Raw genomic sequence first — 20366 nt, forward strand, 5'->3', positions numbered from 1 at the left:
AGGCGAGGTGGAGCTCGGCAGATAATTCGATCTGATGGGGAATACGAAGAAATCCCAAGGAGATTGATGACTGTCCAGTTCAGACAACATCGAATGATTACGCTCGTAGATAAAATTAGAAATTATAATATATTTCCAGAAGACGCCGATGCAATGGTCGCGTGGTTCGAACAGTCGTAACGAGTTTCCATTATCCTCAGAGTCTTGTCGATTAATCGTGCCCTCTTTACCATTTATTACATCGCATTGTCATAGACGGATGCCTCCGTTTTCGGCCCATTTACGAAACGCTGTCGCTGAATTGTTTGAATCCCTCGACGGTGTCGATGTCCTTTGAGTCATCGTTACTTTTAGTCTTATTGACATTCGTGACTTTCGAAATCGTGGTAGTGCCACAGTCGTCGCATTCACTCTCCGTGGTAGTTGCCACGATCCTCTGAGCTTCGTAGTCGTATTTCTCGGTGCTGGCGTAATCCTCCTCGTTGCTCGATTTATGGTTAGAAAGAACGGTGATGGCCTCTTCCTGGTCGTCGTCCAGACTTTGTTTCAGAGGATGGATCGTTTCGTGTTTCGCCTCTTCGTCTTTGTTGTCGAGGAGAGTTTCCTGGTAACGGGTAGCAGCGTCGTTAGGCTTCTCGGTGTCCATGAATTTCGACTGTTCCACGGCCAAATGCTTGGCTATGGTCTCCAAAGGCGACCATACTTTATCCACGAACTGTCGTCGTTCGTCTGGCGCCATGGATTCCGATCTCTGGAGGACGTCGTATCTGAAATCGGGGAACGAACCTTGAATATTATTTCATACTATTTCCACGACTCCATCAAGTCGAGGATAATTTTTCATCTAAATTCGTCGATGAATAAATGTTACTTTCATTATTGCACGATGACGATACCTACGTTTATCTTCAATCGCGAAAACACGAATTCCTCTTTAGCTAACGATCAATGAAGTTCGTTATTAAGCGTTTCGCGAGACAACCTCGCCGGGATCGTTCGTGTAAATTCACGAGGGGCCATCCTCGAATCGACAGCTCGTTTAGGCCTCGAATTCAGCCTGTGACATTTCACGTGATCCTCCTTAACGAGCCATCGATCGTCTTCGCTCGATTTTTCCATTCATCCGCGACACGCGTTCGGTGAAAGTTCTCCGCGGGACTACCGATCTTTCAGACGATTCCGCGGATAAGCCTAACGTGTAACGAAGCCACGATCGCTATTGTAACGATTCCACGATCTACCGATACGCTGCAGGGAAGCCGCGTTTCGCTGGTGGCGAATAAATCTAGCGGCGCTCGCGAAAGCGATCCTCGATCTTTACGTAATCGAACGTAAGGGAGTCCTCGATAGAGAAATGTGCACGGCGTGGGTTAGAAATTTGCATACAGGGAAATTCTATGCACTCGTCCACTTCAAACGCCTGCAAATGTCCTTCGCGTCTCGTCTTAAACCATTCGTTGAAATCGAATTCGATTTATATAGTTAGAAATACCATTCGTTCCTTTTGCACGAATAATTATCGAATTTCTGATAGACCAAAAGACTTACAAACTTAATTACCATAAATAAAACAGAAGAATTCTTTTTCCTTCGAAATAGTGTTTCTTCATAATTTTCGAAATCTTAAAGATTCCACTGGAAGTTCATTCATTTTCCACTTCCATTGGCGTCGAATTAACTCTTCATCTCCCAATTGGAGTGTTAAAATAATAATTTATAGGTTTTCCTACCACCCATCTCACCTGCTCATTTTGTTCTTCTTTCTCGGATACAAATTCAAATGGAATATCATCTGCTGTCTTTCTTCTTCCTCCGTCATCGGTTGGTTAGGCATTCCCGTCATCGACTGAGGAGGTGAAGGATAAAATTTCGGCCCTCTGTTGTACTGAAGAGGTCTCTTCAACTCGTAATCATCCATAGGCACCTGTTTCGGTCTATTCCCCTTTTTATTCTGCTCCACGATGTCAGTAATGGGGTAAATGTCCAACATGACGCTGAATGGCTGCGGCTTCCGCTTTTTCCCGTAATTACTCGGGTAAGACATCGGGTTCTCGTACATGGACTCCATCGAGGTCGGTTTATAATAACTCGATGGTCGTCCATAGGCGTCGTAATTGTATCTGTGAAGACCTGTCGGTGAAAATCTGGAAAATCGAATCAGGAATACTATACTCTGTCACAATTCAGATCCGATGTCAAGTAAATGAAATAGCCTCAGAATCTTCGAATGTTCAAAGCTTAGATTTTCAATTAAATTTTACATATACTGACCTGACATTGGACGTGGCCAACAGGTTCACGTCAGCTGGGTGTTTCGGTTTGTACCTATAAAACGGGTCCTCGTTCAGCTGATAGGGAGAACCTTCTTCCTCTTCAGATCGGTCGCTATTGGACATCATCTCTCCGGCTTCCGGGTACAGGTCGTACTTCTTCGGGTTCACGTACACGCCTGTGAACTTGATGCCTCTGTTGGGTAGGTCAGCGTCGCTCGTCAGGTATTTAATGATGTCCTGGATATTTCTGGACGCGTGTGGATACCGGTACTGGGTCAGCTGAGGGTACCTCGGGCGTTTGAACGAGGTCGGCTGCGGCGTTTTCAGCTCCCAGTGGAAAGGTGTCGGTCGACTTTCCTCGGAACTCTCGTCTTCCTCCGATTCCGGGTACTTGTGCCTGTTCATTCGCATTTTAAAGTCATTTTAAACGCGAATCGCGAACAATTAATTTCCCTATTTCGTTCGGAGAGACCTTAAAAGGGAAACGAAATGGAAATTAAACTATCCCTAATTGCTTTTCTCGTATCTTCGCGATACGCGTCAAGAACAAACGGGCGATAATAGAGCCACGTTCGAGTCGAAAGAAGCGTTGCCGAAGAGTAGAAAGTGTTTCTCGAGCATTTGCATACCGTGGGCTGCAACGTTGATTTTTTACTGGCTGCAGGCACGAGCAACGAGCACGGTACACAGATATAATGGAGCTGAGATAATAAGCTCGCGTAAATTTCCATGAAACGCGAGCCAGAAACGCGTGTGCCGGGTATTAAGTGCTTTAACGAAGGAAAAATGTGACGAATATAATTAATCGGTGGGCGTTGAAAAACGGCCAGCTATTTCGCAAACCTTGCGCAACTGGATATTAAATACGCGATTTTCCTTCATCGAGCTTGTCACGCATGAAAATCTCGGGGCTCGAGGATCGAAATAAAACGAGTCGTAAATCATCTCTCCTATCACGCTAATGACTCGTGGAATCGAATCGGATCTCTCGTTTTACATCGTCGCGTTATAAAAGAGACGCGATACCATCTCGTGCAGAAATAAGGCAAACGATGGTTTACCTGTGTCTCACGCGATAAACAATTGCATGATTGTCGAACAGCTGTTTCCCTTCAGCTGCCTCGTCCACCTTGCTTTCCACCGATTTCAGCACTCTCTTCCTCAGCTTGAAGTTATCCAGGTTCTGCGACCTGAGCTCGGCATCGGTTACCTTCTGAGCACCGGTGTCGTCGTACAGGAACGGATTCCCATAGTTATCATTGTCTAAGCGGTCTTGAATGTAAATGGAGCTCGTTCTATTCACTTCCGGCGAAACGGTACTGTTCAACGACTTTTTCGTTAAGTTCGACGGTTTCTTAAGAGCATTTTGCAGGATGTACATGTGCTTCGTTTCCTGATTTAATTTACTGTTCACCGACGAGGCGGATGCGAAGTCGTAGAGAAATATTCCAACCTGTGTCAGAGAAACGGAGGAAAATTTATCAGAAGAATTAGAAAGGATGCTGGATTTCTTTTAGCGTAACGATTATTCGAAAGCAGAGTTTGACCGTATCTAGATAGGATGAATGTTGGGTACGATTGATCATAGCAGAGGTCGACTCGTGAGCACGTGGACGAGCGCGAAAAAATTTCAAATGCCCCCCCATTGTGTAAAATATCGAAGCATCGAGCAGTCTCTGAATTATTAGTCAGGCTTCTAGCTGAAGTTTTACATGGAATAGGTGTGTCACATCTACAGGTAGAGTTATGTCGAGTAGAACGATAAAACAGTGACCTAGACATAGAATCAGTGTTAATTAGCATAATTCAGCACAAGACGAGGAGAGAGTGCCAACGTAACTTGCCCTATTATGTCAGATGTATGGATTTCAATTGCCCTGATATCATCCCTGTGGTATAGCACCATTAGTTTAGTCAAAAATAATATCGGTACTTTTGCTATAAAATACTAGTAATATTTTCGAAATAGAAGAAAGTTTCATCGAATCGTGATCTATACCTCTCTACCACTTTAAAAGTAGCTATATAATTCTAATCTTCTAAATAATTGAAAACACCGGTGTATTTAGAGGAACGAGAAAGTACTATCTATTGCAAAAATCAGACTGCACTCACTGGCGAACCTAATATTTTCTGTAATAAACTCCAGTGGAATCGGTTGGCGAGCGGCGGAACCATTTCTCCTCCAATTTCGTTCATTCATTAAGCCTCAGGAGACGCGTTCCCGCGAGTGCATCTTTTAATTCGTGTCAAAACACAGTTAACGCCCTATATGTGAAGCACGCAGAAATCTCCTACGCGACGCTTGGTTCCCCATGCATGCGAATCCTCCGCCCCGAGATTCGCGGTGAAATTGTGATTTTTAACATCGCTACCGTGCCTGTTGCATTAATCATGGGAGAAAACTGGCGAGATGTAATTGCGCCCATTGTTCTCCACAATGGCGCCTCATTAAGGATAAAAACTCGTCTCTTAACGAAACTTTTGTCATCGCGAGCAACCAAAACGCCTGGTCTTTCTCCTCGACCGTTTAATTGGCGCTCGATTTAATTCCAAACCAGTTTCAGCTTTCGTATTGCTTATCACGCCGACCTTATCGCATGGGCCTTTCGAGGATATGAAAATTAGCTTTCTAGGAATTAGAAATCATCTTCGGCCGCCGCGATTGAACCGATTCGGGACATGAATATTCATCGCGAGAAACATTAGTTACGGAAATATTCGCGTGGTTTGGATCTCGTTAAAAATTTATCGTGCGAGCAGTTGCACGTAACGTTTGTTGCAGGTGCGTCGTAATGCACTGTTAATGATCGATACGCGATGTTCCGTGATCACGAAGGCGGAGTCGTTGAACTTGGCGGATGGAGAAACGGAATCGGTCGAGAAATTCTGTAACGAGGATTTTTATAACGAGAACGCGTAAAGCTAGAAACTGGTTTTATAAGAAGTAAATGACGCGATTTGTAAGTAAATAAGCGTTTAAATCTGTGCGACGAGGCGTCCTTCCGTCAGAAGGATCCAGAGCGCAACTTTCCTTTCAAAAACGAAGCAAAATAATCGTGTCTCCGTACTTACCAGTATCACTGTCACTACCACCATAACTCCGATCGCAAGTTTCCTCGTGATGGAACTGTATCGACTTCTGTGATATCGATCGCCGTGATCGGAATAGAGTCCAAGCTGAGAGGTACTAATCACGGTCCTTCTTCCCGTTTCGAGCATGTCCTTTCCTCGAATCTTTCGGCTTTTATTCCGTACGATTACTCGTTGACGCCATATGGCATCCTCAGGACGAGTCGATTCAACTTTGACACACTTGAGGATCACTGGAGTCTTTGTCGATATTGGAAAAAATATAAAGGGACGAATATAGATAATCTAATATAGCCAAGAGTCGAAAGAGACGTCAGTAAGGCGATTAAAATAGTCACGACTCGCGGTAACCGAGTCTATCATCGACAAAGATGTCGATCAAGATCAATGATAATCTGTCTGGACTCAGAAGACGACAGATTTTATAAGCCCTGTGTCGCAAGAACACGAGACGGTATTCTTTCGAAGCTCCATATAGAACTAACGAGCACTCATTTCTCGCAACGGAGTTTTCACTGGTTGGATTCTATCATGAACGTAGAAAATTCCTTTGTTCGTGGGGGAGGCTCGTTATGGTAGTAGGAGATAGGTTATGGACTACTTACCGCGCAACCAGACTCGAGTCGAATATTATTGCACGATACTCGAAGAGAATGTCAATGTCATCGTGTTGTACCGAATGGCGAAGAGAACGAGCCGTTATCGTGGTCCTGTCGCGCGGAAGGAGTGTCACCGTGATAATGATCGAGACGGCGCGAAAGGATTTTCGATCGATCACGATGATCAAATATTTTCTGCTTAACTCGCGTTAAATATCTTTGGACTATTCGAGTAGTTAATAGTTAATATTCACGAGGGAAAAGGACGTCGTAGGCGAAAAGGTGAATCCGCGTACCCTCTGGCGAATTAGGTGTCAGGTCGTTTTCGATCTTCGGTGAACGTCGAGTGCGAAAGATCAAACGTGTGATCAGAAATTATTATCTCGTTTGCCACGGTCGACTTGAACGTCTAACTGTCAGGCAGAAATAAAACACGGTGTTACAGCTACTTTTTATACAAATTTTATTTCTTCTATCGTATGCGTGTGACAGGTGCACAGAGGTCTCCGTGCATCCGGTTCTTCATTTTCATATTCGATTTATCATCGATCTCGCACGAACGCAACGCGGCGTCGTCGGTTTTCCATTGTGCTTCTATGATTATTTCGCGACGCGAGTTCGATCGTGACATTTGTTACATTTATGACAGTTACAGTTCTAAATACACGCACGTGATACGAGCAACCGGCGAGTCCCCGGTTGCCCCATCACTCTCAAAATTTCCATTCTCGATTACCGATTGCTTATCGTCTCCTATGGTGATCCATAAATAGCTTCGTGTACTATACATATAAAAATTACAAAGAAAGAGCAAAGAAATAGTTTGCGATTGTCAGTTCAACTAGACTGTGCCGCCTCATCGGACGAAAGGTGGCAACTCGAGCGGATTCTCCGGCACGGCGTAGAAGTAACCGATGGGCCTCTTCGTGGTCGGTGGTAGAGTAGGTGGAGGCGCGGGATCACCGGTCGGTGGTGGAGTGTAAATGGTCGACGTGGGCACGAGGGTGTAGATCGGAGTGGGTGGTGGCGGTGGCGTCACCGTGACGCGTGGCGGAGGGGTCGTAGAGGGTGGAAGATATGGCGGAGGTCGCGTACTCGGCACCGTGTAATGCGGAGTAATAGACGTATCTGGTCTATACGGGGTTGTCGACGTCGTGTGTCGGCCGGTGGAAGGGGTATATGAATGAGTGGTTATCGTAGAAGGTGTAGGATATCTGGGAGTTAGCGTGGAAGGCGTAGGATATCCATGGGTTACCGTGGAATGCGTAGGATATCCCGGGGTTACCGTGGAATGCGTAGGATATCCCGGGGTCACCGTGGAATGCGTAGGATATCCGGGGGTATATTTCGTTGAAAGGTCAGGAGGTAAATACGAGTTGCCTTGCGTCGATGGTCTCGTGAAAGGAGTTGGTGTCGGATGTGTAGGTGGGGGTGGTGGTGGAGGTGGTGGTGTTTTTCGATGGTGATCTGGTGGAGGAGGCAGATAACCTGGAGGTGAGGGTGGGCTTGGTGGCCTTGGGGGTGAAGGTGGAGAAGGCGGGCTTGGTGGCCTTGGTGGTGAAGGTGGAGAAGGTGGCACGTATGGTGGCGGACCTGGAGGTCTTGGTGGCGAAGGTGGAGAAGGTGGCACGTATGGTGGCGGACCTGGAGGCCTTGGTGGCGAAGGTGGAGAAGGAGGCACGTATGGTGGCGGACCTGGAGGCCTTGGTGGCGAAGGTGGAGAAGGAGGCACGTATGGTGGCGGACCTGGAGGCCTTGGTGGCGAAGGTGGAGAAGGTGGCACGTATGGTGGCGGACCTGGAGGCCTTGGTGGCGAAGGTGGAGAAGGAGGCACGTATGGTGGCGGACCTGGAGGCCTTGGTGGCGAAGGTGGAGAAGGAGGCACGTATGGTGGCGGACCTGGAGGCCTTGGTGGCGAAGGTGGAGAAGGTGGCACGTATGGTGGCGGACTTGGAGGCCTTGGTGGCGAAGGTGGAGAAGGTGGCACGTATGGTGGTGGACTTGGGGGTCTTGGTGGTGCAGGTGGAGAAGGTGGTACGTATGGTGGAGGACCCGGTGGTCTTGGTGGTGAAGGTGGAGAGGGTGGGAAATATGGTGGCGGACTTGGTGGTCTAGGTGGTGAAGGTGGAGAAGGTGGTACATACGGTGGTGGACCTGGTGGTCTTGGTGGCGAAGGTGGAGAGGGTGGGACATATGGTGGCGGACCTGGTGGTCTTGGTGGCGAAGGTGGAGAGGGTGGGACATATGGTGGCGGACTTGGTGGCCTTGGTGGCGAAGGTGGTGAAGGTGGGAAATATGGTGGCGGACTTGGCGGTCTTGGTGGCGAAGGTGGAGAAGGTGGTACGTATGGTGGTGGACCTGGTGGCCTCGGTGGTGAAGGTGGCGCAGGAGGAAGGTATGGAGTAGGTGGTCGATGCGGAGGTGTCACCGATGGTCGTGGTGGGGTAGGCGGTCTTGGAGTTTGCGGGGGATGCGGTGGATAAGGACTCGGCGGTGCTGGTGTTTTCGGTGGTTGTGGTGTCGGAGGTGGCACGTATGGTGGACGTGTATGTGGCTGTGGAGGAGATGGAGGTAGATACGGTGGTCGAGTCGGAGGTCCTGGCGGATGTGGCGTTCTTGGTGGTTGCGGTGGTGACGGAGGGAAATATGGTGGAGGTGGGTGCGTTGGTGTTGGATATGTGTAACCACCGGGTGTTGTATGCGGTGGAGATGGAGGTACATACGGTGGCGGCGTTGGTGGTCTTGGAGGTGGGGAAGGAGGTCTTGGAGGATGAGAAGGAGGTATATATGGCGGTGGCGTTGGTGGTCTTGGTGGTGGAGATGGTGGTGTTTTTGGTGGCACATATGGAGGCAATGTAGGTGGGAACGGTGGTGCTGTATACGTATACCCAGTTGGTCTGGTTGGTGGTGGTGTCGGAGGTCGTGGTGGACGAGATGGAGGTACGTATGGCGGTGGTGTCGGAGGTTTTGGTGGTGGAGAAGGAGGCACATATGGTGGTGGACTTGGAGGTCTGGGTGGAGGAGATGGTGTCTTTGGTGGCACATATGGAGGCAGTGTAGGTGGAAATGGTGGTGCTGTATACGTATACCCAGTTGGTCTGGTTGGTGGTGGTGTCGGAGGTCGTGGTGGATGAGATGGAGGCACGTATGGCGGTGGTGTTGGAGGTTTTGGTGGTGGAGAAGGAGGTACATACGGGGGTGGTGTCGGAGGTCTAGGCGGATGAGATGGTGGTACATATGGTGGTGGAGTCGGAGGTCTAGGTGGTGGTGTTTTTGTCGGTTCGTATGGAGGGAATGTGTGCGGATGTGGCGGAGATGGATATGTATAACCCGTTGGAGGAGGTCTTGGTGGTCGAGTTGGCGGTACATATGGCGGTGACGTCGGTGGTCTTGGCGGTGAGTAAGGTGGTGGTGGCGCTGTTGTCTTCGGTGGTACATACGGTGGTGGTGAGGGAGGTCTTGATGGTGGGTAAGTTTGCGGTGGTGGTCTTGGCGTATACGAAGTAGGTGGTACGTATGGTGGCCTGGTTGGCTCCGATGGATAAGTATAACCAGGGGGTTGTGTTTGCGGAGTTGGTAACGTGAATGGCTTATCAGGCGTTGGATAATTATATCCTGGAGTCCCTGGTGGCGAAGTTACTATCGTTGGTCTCGGCGGTGTTCGATGCGATCTGCGAGAAAATATGTTTACGATTAATCATTTTAATCGCGATGTTTCGTTATACTTTCGTTGAAATAACAACAGAGTATATTCAACGGTATGGTTATTTCAATTTTTGATCTAGTCCTACCCCGTTGTATATATTTGTGGAGTCGTTACGCTTCGTCTTGTGGTTGTCGTCTCATACGATGGTCGAAAGGTTGGTAACGTAAACTCTCTATCGGGTGGTGAGTAATGATACCCTGAAGGTGGTCTGCAGAGAAGATGTGTTTATGACCAATGACTGTATTCGAAATTAGTTTTATGCGTATTAGAGTAATAGCGGAAATAGTCTCGCATCTTTTCGACTACGACGCTTTCATCGATTCTTACCGCGGTGATGGAGTAAATATCTCATTTGGCGGCTCATAGACGTAGCCTCCATTGCTCGCTATGGCTCTTTTGCTCTTCTCACTCGATGCTTGCGCATGGTGTGTGGAGAGCGCTGCCACTATCGTGGCAATCCACAAGATTCGCTGGACAAAAAGAAAAAATGGATCTCGTTATTACCTCCTCTACAAACCAAACATTTTCCCATTACATATCCACATAGCTTTCATTCGGAAAGGCAAATATGCCACAATGACCTCGACTACTAAACCCAATGGATTCGAAATATATTAGGTCACGGATCGCCACGTAATCGGTTATAACGTACCGAAGATCGTCTCCGTGGGATTATCTCACGCCTCGGCTAAGAACTTACATAACCTGTCTTCGCTACGAGGCACCTTGTATGATACACCAATGGTCGTGAAAGGTTCATCCGTGTTGGACGCGGCGTATGGTACATTCATTGATCGCTACACGCTTTATCTTGTAAACCCGTGTCACTTGGAGCTTTTTGCCGATACTACGCCGAATCGTCCCCGCGAATATAATACTTGCCAATATCTTTCATCGAACCGCCATGCCTTCTACATCGTAACTCGGCGTACTACCACGCGTTACGCTTCACACGTGCATCTCCGTCCATCGCGTTTACCCGTGTCGCGACTTTTATCTCCTTCCTGTCGCTAATTAGTTCCACGTTGAATCCGTGCATATTTATCCGGTACATTCGATACAATACAATTAATATCCCACGCGGGACTTAACATCGTCGAAGAGTATTTATCGCCGTATCCTGTACATTGTACGTGTACATATTCCCTCTTTTTAAGCAAATGACGTTTCATTCGACTTCGCCGAACGAACGGACTGCACGACGCAACCATCGAACGCAATTATCTTTCGCCGACAGAACTAGCGTCATAAATCAGACGAAGCTGATGCGAGGGAAGTCTCGTTGCCCAGAAATTAAGACCAACTTATCCGTTTGCGACATCGTATACGCTGCTACGAATGATGGTTCTGGCTCGAAGAAACGTCCAGTGACCTTTAGGCACATAATTTATATAGGAGAATCACGCGGGCTATATGGAGAGAACCTCCTCCGGTGTCTTTCGCCAGTATGTGAAAGGATTCTGATGTATAAGTGGTGTCACGACGACTCGATTTGCGGAACAACCGATACAGATCGCAAGGTTACCGATTCTTGAGAAATTTACAGATCTCACGTTTTCCTTTCAGTCTTCTCGCTAATCAGCGAATCCTTGACTTCGAGGCAGATTTCCACGAGGTTTCCAATTATTTCCAAAAAGAGCTTTAATTTAGATTAGGATTATTCTCGAGTTATTAAAGTATCGACCATAGTCTGTCTTCCCTATTCGATATTTTCCTGATATTTCGTGTATATTGCAAATTTTCAGTATCGAAGTTGCCTTTGTAATCAGAATCCTTCTGCTGTAGGTTGCGAAATCGAGGTTTCTTAACCTCTAGAGGGTATCCGTGACTGAGGAAGCTTCGTACAATACTGTTATTATGTAAAAGAGGTAACAGATAGGAAACGTTTAGTTGGAACAAAACCGTTTATATCGAGTATGCCATAAGGTTATCATGCCATCGCTTATGACAGCCAATTTTACTCAGGGAGCACTACGAACAATTTTGTTGTTGTTCATTAAGACAGCAGCCAGCTAACGTTCTGATTTATAACGTTACATTCATTAACGTTAGGAAACGTCTAACGCGCAGAAGTAATTATGTTACGAACAGAAGACGCTCTATGATTAATTACTCGAAGTTTTATAAGATATTCGCGCGAATAGTGCAAACAATTAACCGCATCTTGGCAGTCTCATCAACGTTTTATTTGCACCTAGAGAAAGCTGCAAATTATACGCTCGGAAGAGAGGTCGACGGTTCTAATGAGAAACCAATGTGACAACAGTTGTCTATGGGTCAGCAGTTCGCGATGTTCGAGGTGCAAAATTGTGTCGTAACAGAGAGAACTGGTTACAATTGCTTCGGGTTACTTGACTCTTTATTCGTGTAGACCAGAGACTCTCGGAACAAAATTCGCAGGGCAGTGGTACCTTTGAGACGCGTAGCTACCATATTTTGATACCTATCTTCGATATTTGTATTTCATCAACTCCAAAAATTCAAATTCCTAGTAGGTATCAGTGGTACCATTATAACCTTCTTGGTATCCTACTTTCCAGAGTCTTCGATACCTCTTTGGTAATTCTGGTTCTTTAATCCTTCGAGGCAGAGTTTGCATACCAGTGGTAACCTTTGAAATCTCTTCGGTATCCTAATTAAATAAGTACCCCTTTGGTACCATGATCTCCAGTAATTATATTTCGCCTATTACCTCTTCAGTGTCCACATTTCATCAATGTCTCTTAGTGTCTACGTATTTTCGAATTTTCCAAGTTGGTCGAGATTCGAAACGTTGCAAAATAAAATCCGTGACATCATTCGACACTCGCAGTTTTTCCGGAAATATTGCTTCGAATTTTCCACGGATCGAGCATCCTCTTATCGTATTATTATCGATTGATTTAACCTCGGTCGACTCGACTCTTTCTGACGACCCCTGGTCTCAAGATGATCGGTTAGGTGAACCCCGATTGGTGGAAAAATAGCGCGTTACATAACAGTGGAGACGCGTCTTTGGTACTAATAAAGTGCGAGCAACGTCTTCGGGGATACAGCTTTCTAATTATCCTTGCCTCTCGCGTCGCTAATGCTGGTGCTTATTAGACGAAGAAAGAAACGTCTAGGCGCATCCATCAGGCTTTTGTCGTAACTCGCTAAAATGGTGACGAGTAAGAGGAAAATCATTTTCAGCGTGAAAAGAAAAAGGGGACTAAACGACTCGGCAAGTGGAACGGGCATAAATTAACCGCGTTAACACGGTTTTAGCTTCGCTTTTGCGCGACACCACGTTACTTTTCAATTCACCTGCCGTTAAACGAATTGATACACGTGATAACGCGTATGACGTTTTACGGCAGCTTTATCGCTCGGTTGAATGAAAATCGCGTTTCCAGTAGGGGTGAAAGCATTAAATGATAGGAAGTTTCTAGCATATATCGTTTTAACGAGCAACCAAGTATCGTTTCACGCCGAGGAAAGGTAATAACTGTTACGTCAGGCTCTGTTATTATCGGTCGTGTCTCTACACGATTAGAAGACGCCGTGGCACATTACCTAAGTGCCTCGTTTGACAAATAAACGAGTATGCATAAATTTTCAAGATTATTGAAACAGAAGGTAGCAAATTATTCTTTTAGACAGTTTTAATTTATAGCCACGAAGGTTCGCGGGACGTCTCTTTGTTCGACGTGTCCTCAACATTTTTCTTCCACGCCTCTTTTAAGTTCCTTGCCCCTTCGAATATTATTCCCATTCGGAATTAAGCAGGTTTATCGTTTGAAACTGAAAGTTTCAGCTGCCAGTTTTCGTATTTGGTTTCTATTGCATAAGCTGGATACTTCGCTATTCCGTTCGCATTCGATCGATGCTCCAATCGTGATTCCAAGTACATAAAATTATTTATCATTCGAGATCCAGGAAGATTCAGTTACCAGTCTAGTATTCGGTATTTGTTTCTTCGAACACGCGCTCCTCGGAATTCCTTTCGCCCTCTAGCGAAGTTCCAATCGTGTTCCCAAGTTCCAAAGATTATTCTTGGTCTGACACCGAGAAGATTCAGGTACCAGATAAGCGAACGATATTTATTCCATCAACTATCTCTCAATCGCGAATTCAGATAGACTCAGGCATCAGTCTGCAATTCGATATCAAGAAATTCGAGATCTAGAAACACCTGCTTCGTTTCTCAAAATCCTCTCGATCGTGAATCCAAATGGATTCGATTCCTCGTTACTCAAACCTGAGCAAACTTCAGGTACTAATTTAATATTCTCCGCCTCACGAAACACGTGCTTCGTTTCTCAAACTGCTGCCCACACTCGAGCAATAATTCAATCGCGATTCCAAATGCATTCGATCATTTGCAATTCCTCCTCCATTCGATGCTCCACCTCGATCTTCCTCGGGAAGAAGAGGAGAAAAAAATATGGAATAATAAAATGATCTCGCGAGTATGCAAATTTTCCTCGCCCATTTGCAAACCACGCGGCGGGTTTCTCGTGGCTCGTGCCGATGAATTAAACAGGGCAGGCCAGTGTCACGCGTCGCGATGCGCGAAAAGAAGCACGTAGCCAGAGAAAGTTTGCAGCGCGTGCGACACAATCCGCTGCTGTACCCCTCCACCCACGCAATAACGCGTGTAACCGTGGTAAAGCCGGGGAGGAATGCGGCGAAAAAATGATAGGACTATTGTCGGCCTCGGTACGACAAAAGGTTCGCGTACTTTTACTAATTACCATAACAAAGATCGGTCCTGTACCGTTTGTACCGGCAAGAAATCGCCGGCTCTCCGCTCCGCCGCGGGATAACGTTCATACGCGGATGCAAATGACATTCTGCGACAGGTGATTTCGTTGCGCGACCCCGTGCAGGAAAATGAGCGAAAACGTTTCCTTCGCGCACCGTGGGACAACCGAGCCTTTCTTCTCCGCGTCTCAAACTTCTGTGATTGAATTTCTTGGACATGTACGAAACTACTTTTCCTCTTGGGCCTCCTGCAGGGACTTATACGCGAGATACCGGAATTATATCCACACCGTGGTTGGGAGGAAGAAAGCGCGTGACACTGTTTCAAAAAATTCTAGTTGATCTATTAATTCGGTTTCAAAATGCATAATTTTGCATGTAAATTAAGAAAGTGATGAATAGAATTACAGTGTACACGTTCAAAAAAATTATGCAACTTAATGGAATGTTAATAAGGGGAATCGGTATTCGGAATTTTGAACAGGTTGAAAATGAAAATATGTGACATAGTTATTTTCTGGTTATTCCCTCAGGAATGTAATATTCGGTGAAATATGGAGAACATATTTTCTCATTCCTCATTGACAGGAAATATCAATTTTGTTCCGATTTTCCAAATATGGTAGATGTACGTAGTCGTTTATGTAGAACGTGGAATTTGAGAAAAATATTTACGACCTATTGGCGGATGAGTAAATTAGAAATTGAGTTACTCGGGTCATAATAGGCGTACTCTTCCTCACCGATGGCCCAGTAGCGTCATCCTAATTAAAGTTCAGTGACGCAAGTCGACGAATCGGTATACACATTATGTCCCACGAGTCTCGTCTGCTCGGTCACGAATCACAGTTACCCGCGGATCCTTTTCGGGTAAAGGTTGAAGGTTGCAGGAACGAACGTTATAGCTATTACGTAAACGAACCTTATAACTTGGCCCGAGATGTCTGGGGCGATATATAAAAAGGAAGAAAAAAACGGCGAGCTGCTGGATGAAGATGGAGAGGACACCGGGGAAAAAAGTAGACAGAGTAGTCGACCGTAATTTATCGTTCTCGCGCGAAAGATCATCGTAAAATTTATTGGTCAATTTGGACCAGTCATGGCCGATCGTTGCGCAATCGAAAATGCCATTGAGATGATCCCTCGTTCGATCCACGCGATGATTATTCAGTATCCACCGAATTATTGGATGATCCTCGTCGTCTCGGTGACACGACTAAACGAAATTATTACCGGTTGTTACGTAAAACCTCTTAGACAGCTCGGAGAGCCTGTCTAATTGGTACTTTCCTCGGTGTCTCGAGAATGAACTCATAATGAAAATATTCGTAAGAAACGGTCAATTGCCTATGCCATGAAACGTTTCCTCGCGATTTAATTGCTTCTCGAATGGCAATTAATTTTAATCTCCTTGCACGGAGAATCAAAGCAGACGATACTACGATTTATTCACTTATTGCGTGTTTTATATTCGCGTTGCAAAACAGCCAAGTTGTCACACGACATTTCATTATGTAGCAATAATCGCGGGATGTAATCTGACTTTATCGACTCCTTGCCAGTATTAATTTTGTAGTACGCCACTGTCCGCGATAATTTCGATAAAAGTCGAGGGATCCTCGAGGATGGTTGCTGTTTTCTGTCAAATTTAACATCGACGTACGCGTTATTCCGCTACTGGAATTTCCAGTAATAAAAGTTGGAATAAATCACAACGTCGGATACTGGAAAAAAGTAAGGTAAAAACGTAATAAGAAGCATGAAGAAAAACGAAGAAAAAGTTCAACATTCGTCTCGACAGCTTAGCAATCCTTCATCTTCCGATTCCTCTAATCGAGGATAGGTTCGCTGCGCGGTGTTTACCATATAATGGAATGTCCTTAGACTGTCGTTGGATGAATATAAAATTTTGCTAAATCACCGCAGCATTTCCTTCCAATTAATGATCGGCACTGAACGCCGGCGATTCTCGATACCAATGATTTCATAGCCGAGCAAATCGAGCGTGCAACGCAATCCGCGACTCCATCGAGCAAAATCCAACACCCACCCGTGAGGCCTCTAATTGAAATCTCTCAGATGATGCTTGGAGAAAAGAACGCTTGGAATTCAGACGCTAGACACGCATCCTTCTTACCAAGGCTGTATTACGGCATACGTAGGGAACACGGACAGGTGGATACACGAAGGCACTAAACCTCAAACGCGAGAGCATCATCGGGACCCATTGGAGCGGGACGGTAGCACAACGCTAACCGAAGAAGATGAAAGTTGTTTGCTGCCGATTCAGTTGCCTCATCCGGGATGAACTATCATTGACCTTCGTCCCCTGGTTTCACTCCGTCCGATCGCCGTGTTTTTGACACTGGCCATTGCGAAACCTTGCTAACTAGGGGGATCTAACTACGAAGAGAGGATCTAACTAGTCATGAGAATCATGAGAATCATGAGAATCAACCACTGCCTTCGTTCGCTGTACGCGCAACAATAATTGGTTGCACAGGACAACCCCGACTGTAAGTCGGAATTGCGTTAAGCCACAGTAGCACAAACAGAGGCAGTTCCTACTACGGGGGCCTAACTACGAAGACCTAACAATCAAGACCTAATTCCAAGGCTCAACTATCTCCGATCGCTATACGTGTAACTGTCACTGATACAGATTAGGCTTGCCCAACTCGATTGCACAGGACACGTCGACCACGTGAGTCGGAATTGCGTTAAGCTTGAGATATTAGTACCCAAAGGGGTCGAGATTCAGAGTAGAACTCGCGGAAATGGCGGCCGGTGGAAACCTCTGTAGGCGTGGGAGCGGAAAATGCAACCACGATTGACTATGCAAGAGGCGGCAGATAAGAAATACAAACAGTTGAAGCGGACAATGAGTATAAAAAAACTATTCCCTGGGAGCAAATGTCAGTTCTATGAAAGATCACCTGATTATTTCCAGCGAAGCATTGTTCGTCATCGGTTATAAATGTCAGCTTCGACAGATTGGTCGTCGTCGATAAATCCGTGGATAAATCGCGAGCCTTGATGACCGGGTGGCAAGTGGGAAAAAGAATTCTGTCAAACCATAGAATAGAAAATGCTCGTCCGAGGAACATCTCGTTTTCTGACAGGCTAAATCACGCTCGTCAGACGCGGCCAGTCAATGCATCCAGCCTCGGGATCGATTCATCATTTCAGCGTCACAGAACGAACGAGAAGATTGGCAAACGACGAACTAATCAATTTTCGTAATTGCTCGCGACCTTTGTGGCAATCGCGACCGTTTTTGCGCCATCATTCGCGATGAGACTCTTAGAGGGAGCGATTATGGAACAATTTCGTGGCTCTTTCGAAACAGCGGTCGACGAATACCATGGAACACGAATTCCTTGGCAGATTCTGTCCGTGTTAGACTAGATACAACTTTAAATACAGGGTTTACGAGCGCATTCCGATACGTCATACGCATTCTAACTTTATTGGCCTATTAACGTTTCCGCGAGTATTACGCGAGACGTTACGATCAGTTTCGCGTCTGTTGTTGCAGCGCTCGCTGCACTTCATCAGCTTAACGCGTTTTCGCAAGACGACGTACTTTTATTATCGGTCGTAAGGCATTTTCATGTGTCATGGCGGAGGTGAGCTATGGTGCGCGAGTTCGTAGACACTTTTAAAAGCAGTTAGAAAATTGTGAAATCAATCGTGACCGTGTAACATTGCGTAACTGCTTGGTCGAACTGTCTTCGTTATCGCCCATGGTGTACCCCCATAGTTTCTCACGGTTAGACACCGACGCTCGACGGAGTTGTCGTGAATGATTAATAAACGGTAATAGCCGGTAATGTAGGCTAGATTCCGCAAGCTTATGACATACCGTGATTGAAAAAGGCAAGTGAAACCGCGTTTCTCCATTGGGATGGTGTCAATTAGGAAAACCTATGGTTATGTAACCGCAGACGAGAATCTGACGCGTATTGATCCCTTACCCCGATCGACTCGGGAAAGAAACTCCGAGTCCACGAATGGACGTATCGTCTCGGCATCGAGAAGCCTTGCAGGTCGTGAACAGAGTGTTTCAGTGGACGAGCGAATTTCTATCGACTGATCCAGCCAGTTATTCTCGAGAATAATTAATGTATAAGTCAGTAACGTCGATGATGATAGAACGATCACGCCGATTTCATGCTCTTCATCCGATGAAAGGAGAATCAAACACTCTGTCCTTTCCAATTTCCCAGAGAGCTTCGTTACAAGTCACACGTGCTCGTATAGAGCCTATACTATATATCATGCGAAGAAAAAATTTGACAAATCCATTGAAATTGTTGGGTAACCGTTGCGTTTACATTTTGAAGGCACGTGTAGTCGGTTACGAGTTAAAAACCATAATTTAACTTAGAATCGAAGGTGAAGCCGTAGAGGGTATTACATCATCGACTGGTTGAAGTTTCTAATGATGCACGAATCGAATATTTCGATGGCACGTTGTTTTTTACGGCAGAATTATGGTGTTGACCTTTCGCGGGCAAAAATTTCCACGTTACGTGATCGCACAAGTACGTTTACCCAAACGAACCGTGAACTAGAGACGCTTATAACTATTAAAATCAATTTAACTCGAGGACTCTTCGCGAACACGTTTCTTATAACGTGTGTACCTAAATGGAAAAGTATTTTCTCATTGTCTATACTCGGCCAACGAATTCATCTTCGTCCAACTGAGAACTATACTCGTCAGAAGTGAGCAATTGCGACATCAAGAAAGCGTACGAAGTACGATCGACTGACATTTCCAATCGAGATATAGAATTTCCTAAGCGAGGTATGAATTTTCGTGGCACGATTCTACTTTCGACTTTACCCTACCGCGATCGCGAATTCCATTTACTGCGAGGAACTTCATCTCGCTGGAGACTCTCCACGCACGTCGTAACCCCATTCTTCGAGGGACCATTTTTCTCGCGTCGCGACGTTATCGATGATGTTCCCCGATGGGGATCGACGATTGGGAAACGGAGGCTCCAGAAAGGCGGATTTCAAGTTAAGGAACAATGATAACCTTTGATATTTCGCGCGCCAACAGCTGGCTGACGCTTGTATCTCGCTATTAATTCTTGCGAGGCTGTGCACGCGGCCGTACGTGTAAATACCAAGCGCTAGGCTCACCGATGGAAACGATGTTTTGCAGAAACGAAAGTGATCGCGGCACAACTCGAAAATTCCACGAGACGTCGAACAAGGAATCCCTTCCCTTAAACGTCCAATCAAATTTCCAAACGTCTCTCTGCACGGAAGGATTACCTCATCGCGATGAGCACCGATTATTTTTCGGGTGCCAAAAATGGCCCGGAAGAGAAATCTCCAGACGGGGCGAACTTTCTATGAAGCTACGACAATTGAAAGACCACGCGAGGGAAGCACGAATCGAAATTACGCGTGTTCGAGGCGAACAGGGAGAGAAAACGGAGCGACGAGTTACTGCTGCGATTGCAGAGCACATCAGCGAAGAGACGCTGTCTTTGGAACTGCATCTTAACACACGAGGATTCCTATGTCACCCCTGGCAGCCACAATGATCGCGAAGCCTTCGAAAAACACTTTCACCACAGATCCCATAATATTATTTTCCAACCGTCCCGCACAATCCTACGCGGTCTACTGTGTCCACGGTGTCGTCCCGTTCGCATTCGTGCACCCCAACCCTTCTCGCGTCCATCCTCCACCCGCACGTGTGTGTCACTTGGTCCGTCGTCGCACTTTACTTACCATCATCCGTGAACGCGATCTAATTTTCGGCCTGTCTACCGAAAACTGGTCACCGGTGCGTAATGGGACACTCAACACGGACACATTGTCTCGCGGGTGCGCTTGGTGGTCCCGAGAGAGGTGACTTCTTCGTCTCGAGGAACGTGGAGAGCATTTATAGGATTCACCCGATTGGCTGGTGGGGGTAAAACGTTCGGTCCATGCGATTATTGC

The 20366-nt window shown here is 46.3% G+C and overlaps 2 protein-coding genes across 2 annotated transcripts; both read right to left on the reverse strand.

The window, feature by feature from the left end:
* Positions 1–280: 280 nt before the first annotated feature.
* On the reverse strand, positions 281–5495 carry LOC108547964 (uncharacterized). The gene is made up of 5 exons (XM_017900704.1): positions 5349–5495; positions 3335–3726; positions 2272–2670; positions 1743–2144; positions 281–767 (listed from the first exon to the last, which is right to left on the reverse strand). Exons 1-5 carry the CDS (start codon positions 5493–5495, stop codon positions 281–283), a joined length of 1827 nt encoding a protein of 608 aa, XP_017756193.1.
* Positions 5496–6821: 1326 nt separating this feature from the next.
* On the reverse strand, positions 6822–10462 carry LOC108547894 (basic proline-rich protein). Its single transcript, XM_017900604.1, has 4 exons — positions 10397–10462; positions 9999–10141; positions 9757–9879; positions 6822–9636 (listed from the first exon to the last, which is right to left on the reverse strand). The coding sequence occupies exons 1-4, from the start codon at positions 10460–10462 to the stop codon at positions 6822–6824; spliced, it is 3147 nt and encodes a 1048-aa protein (XP_017756093.1).
* Between the last annotated feature and the right edge of the window lie 9904 nt (positions 10463–20366).

Source organism: Eufriesea mexicana, unplaced genomic scaffold, assembly GCF_001483705.2.
Source record: "Eufriesea mexicana isolate 0111107269 unplaced genomic scaffold, ASM148370v2 scaffold1312, whole genome shotgun sequence".
NCBI classification, from domain to species: Eukaryota; Metazoa; Arthropoda; class Insecta; order Hymenoptera; family Apidae; genus Eufriesea; species Eufriesea mexicana.

Coding starts and splice junctions, on each gene's coding strand:
- LOC108547964 (XM_017900704.1), bottom strand. CDS start 5,495: ATGCTCGAAACGGGAAGAAGGACCGTGATTAGTACCTCTCAGCTTGGA. Junction 3,727..5,348: donor TGGTAGTGACAGTGATACTG/GTAAGTACGGAG, acceptor TCTCTGACACAG/GTTGGAATATTTCTCTACGA. Junction 2,671..3,334: donor GTTTATCGCGTGAGACACAG/GTAAACCATCGT, acceptor GCGAATGAACAG/GCACAAGTACCCGGAATCGG.
- LOC108547894 (XM_017900604.1), bottom strand. CDS start 10,462: ATGAATGTACCATACGCCGCGTCCAACACGGATGAACCTTTCACGACC. Junction 9,880..9,998: donor ATATTTACTCCATCACCGCG/GTAAGAATCGAT, acceptor TCTTCTCTGCAG/ACCACCTTCAGGGTATCATT. Junction 9,637..9,756: donor CCACAAATATATACAACGGG/GTAGGACTAGAT, acceptor ATTTTCTCGCAG/ATCGCATCGAACACCGCCGA.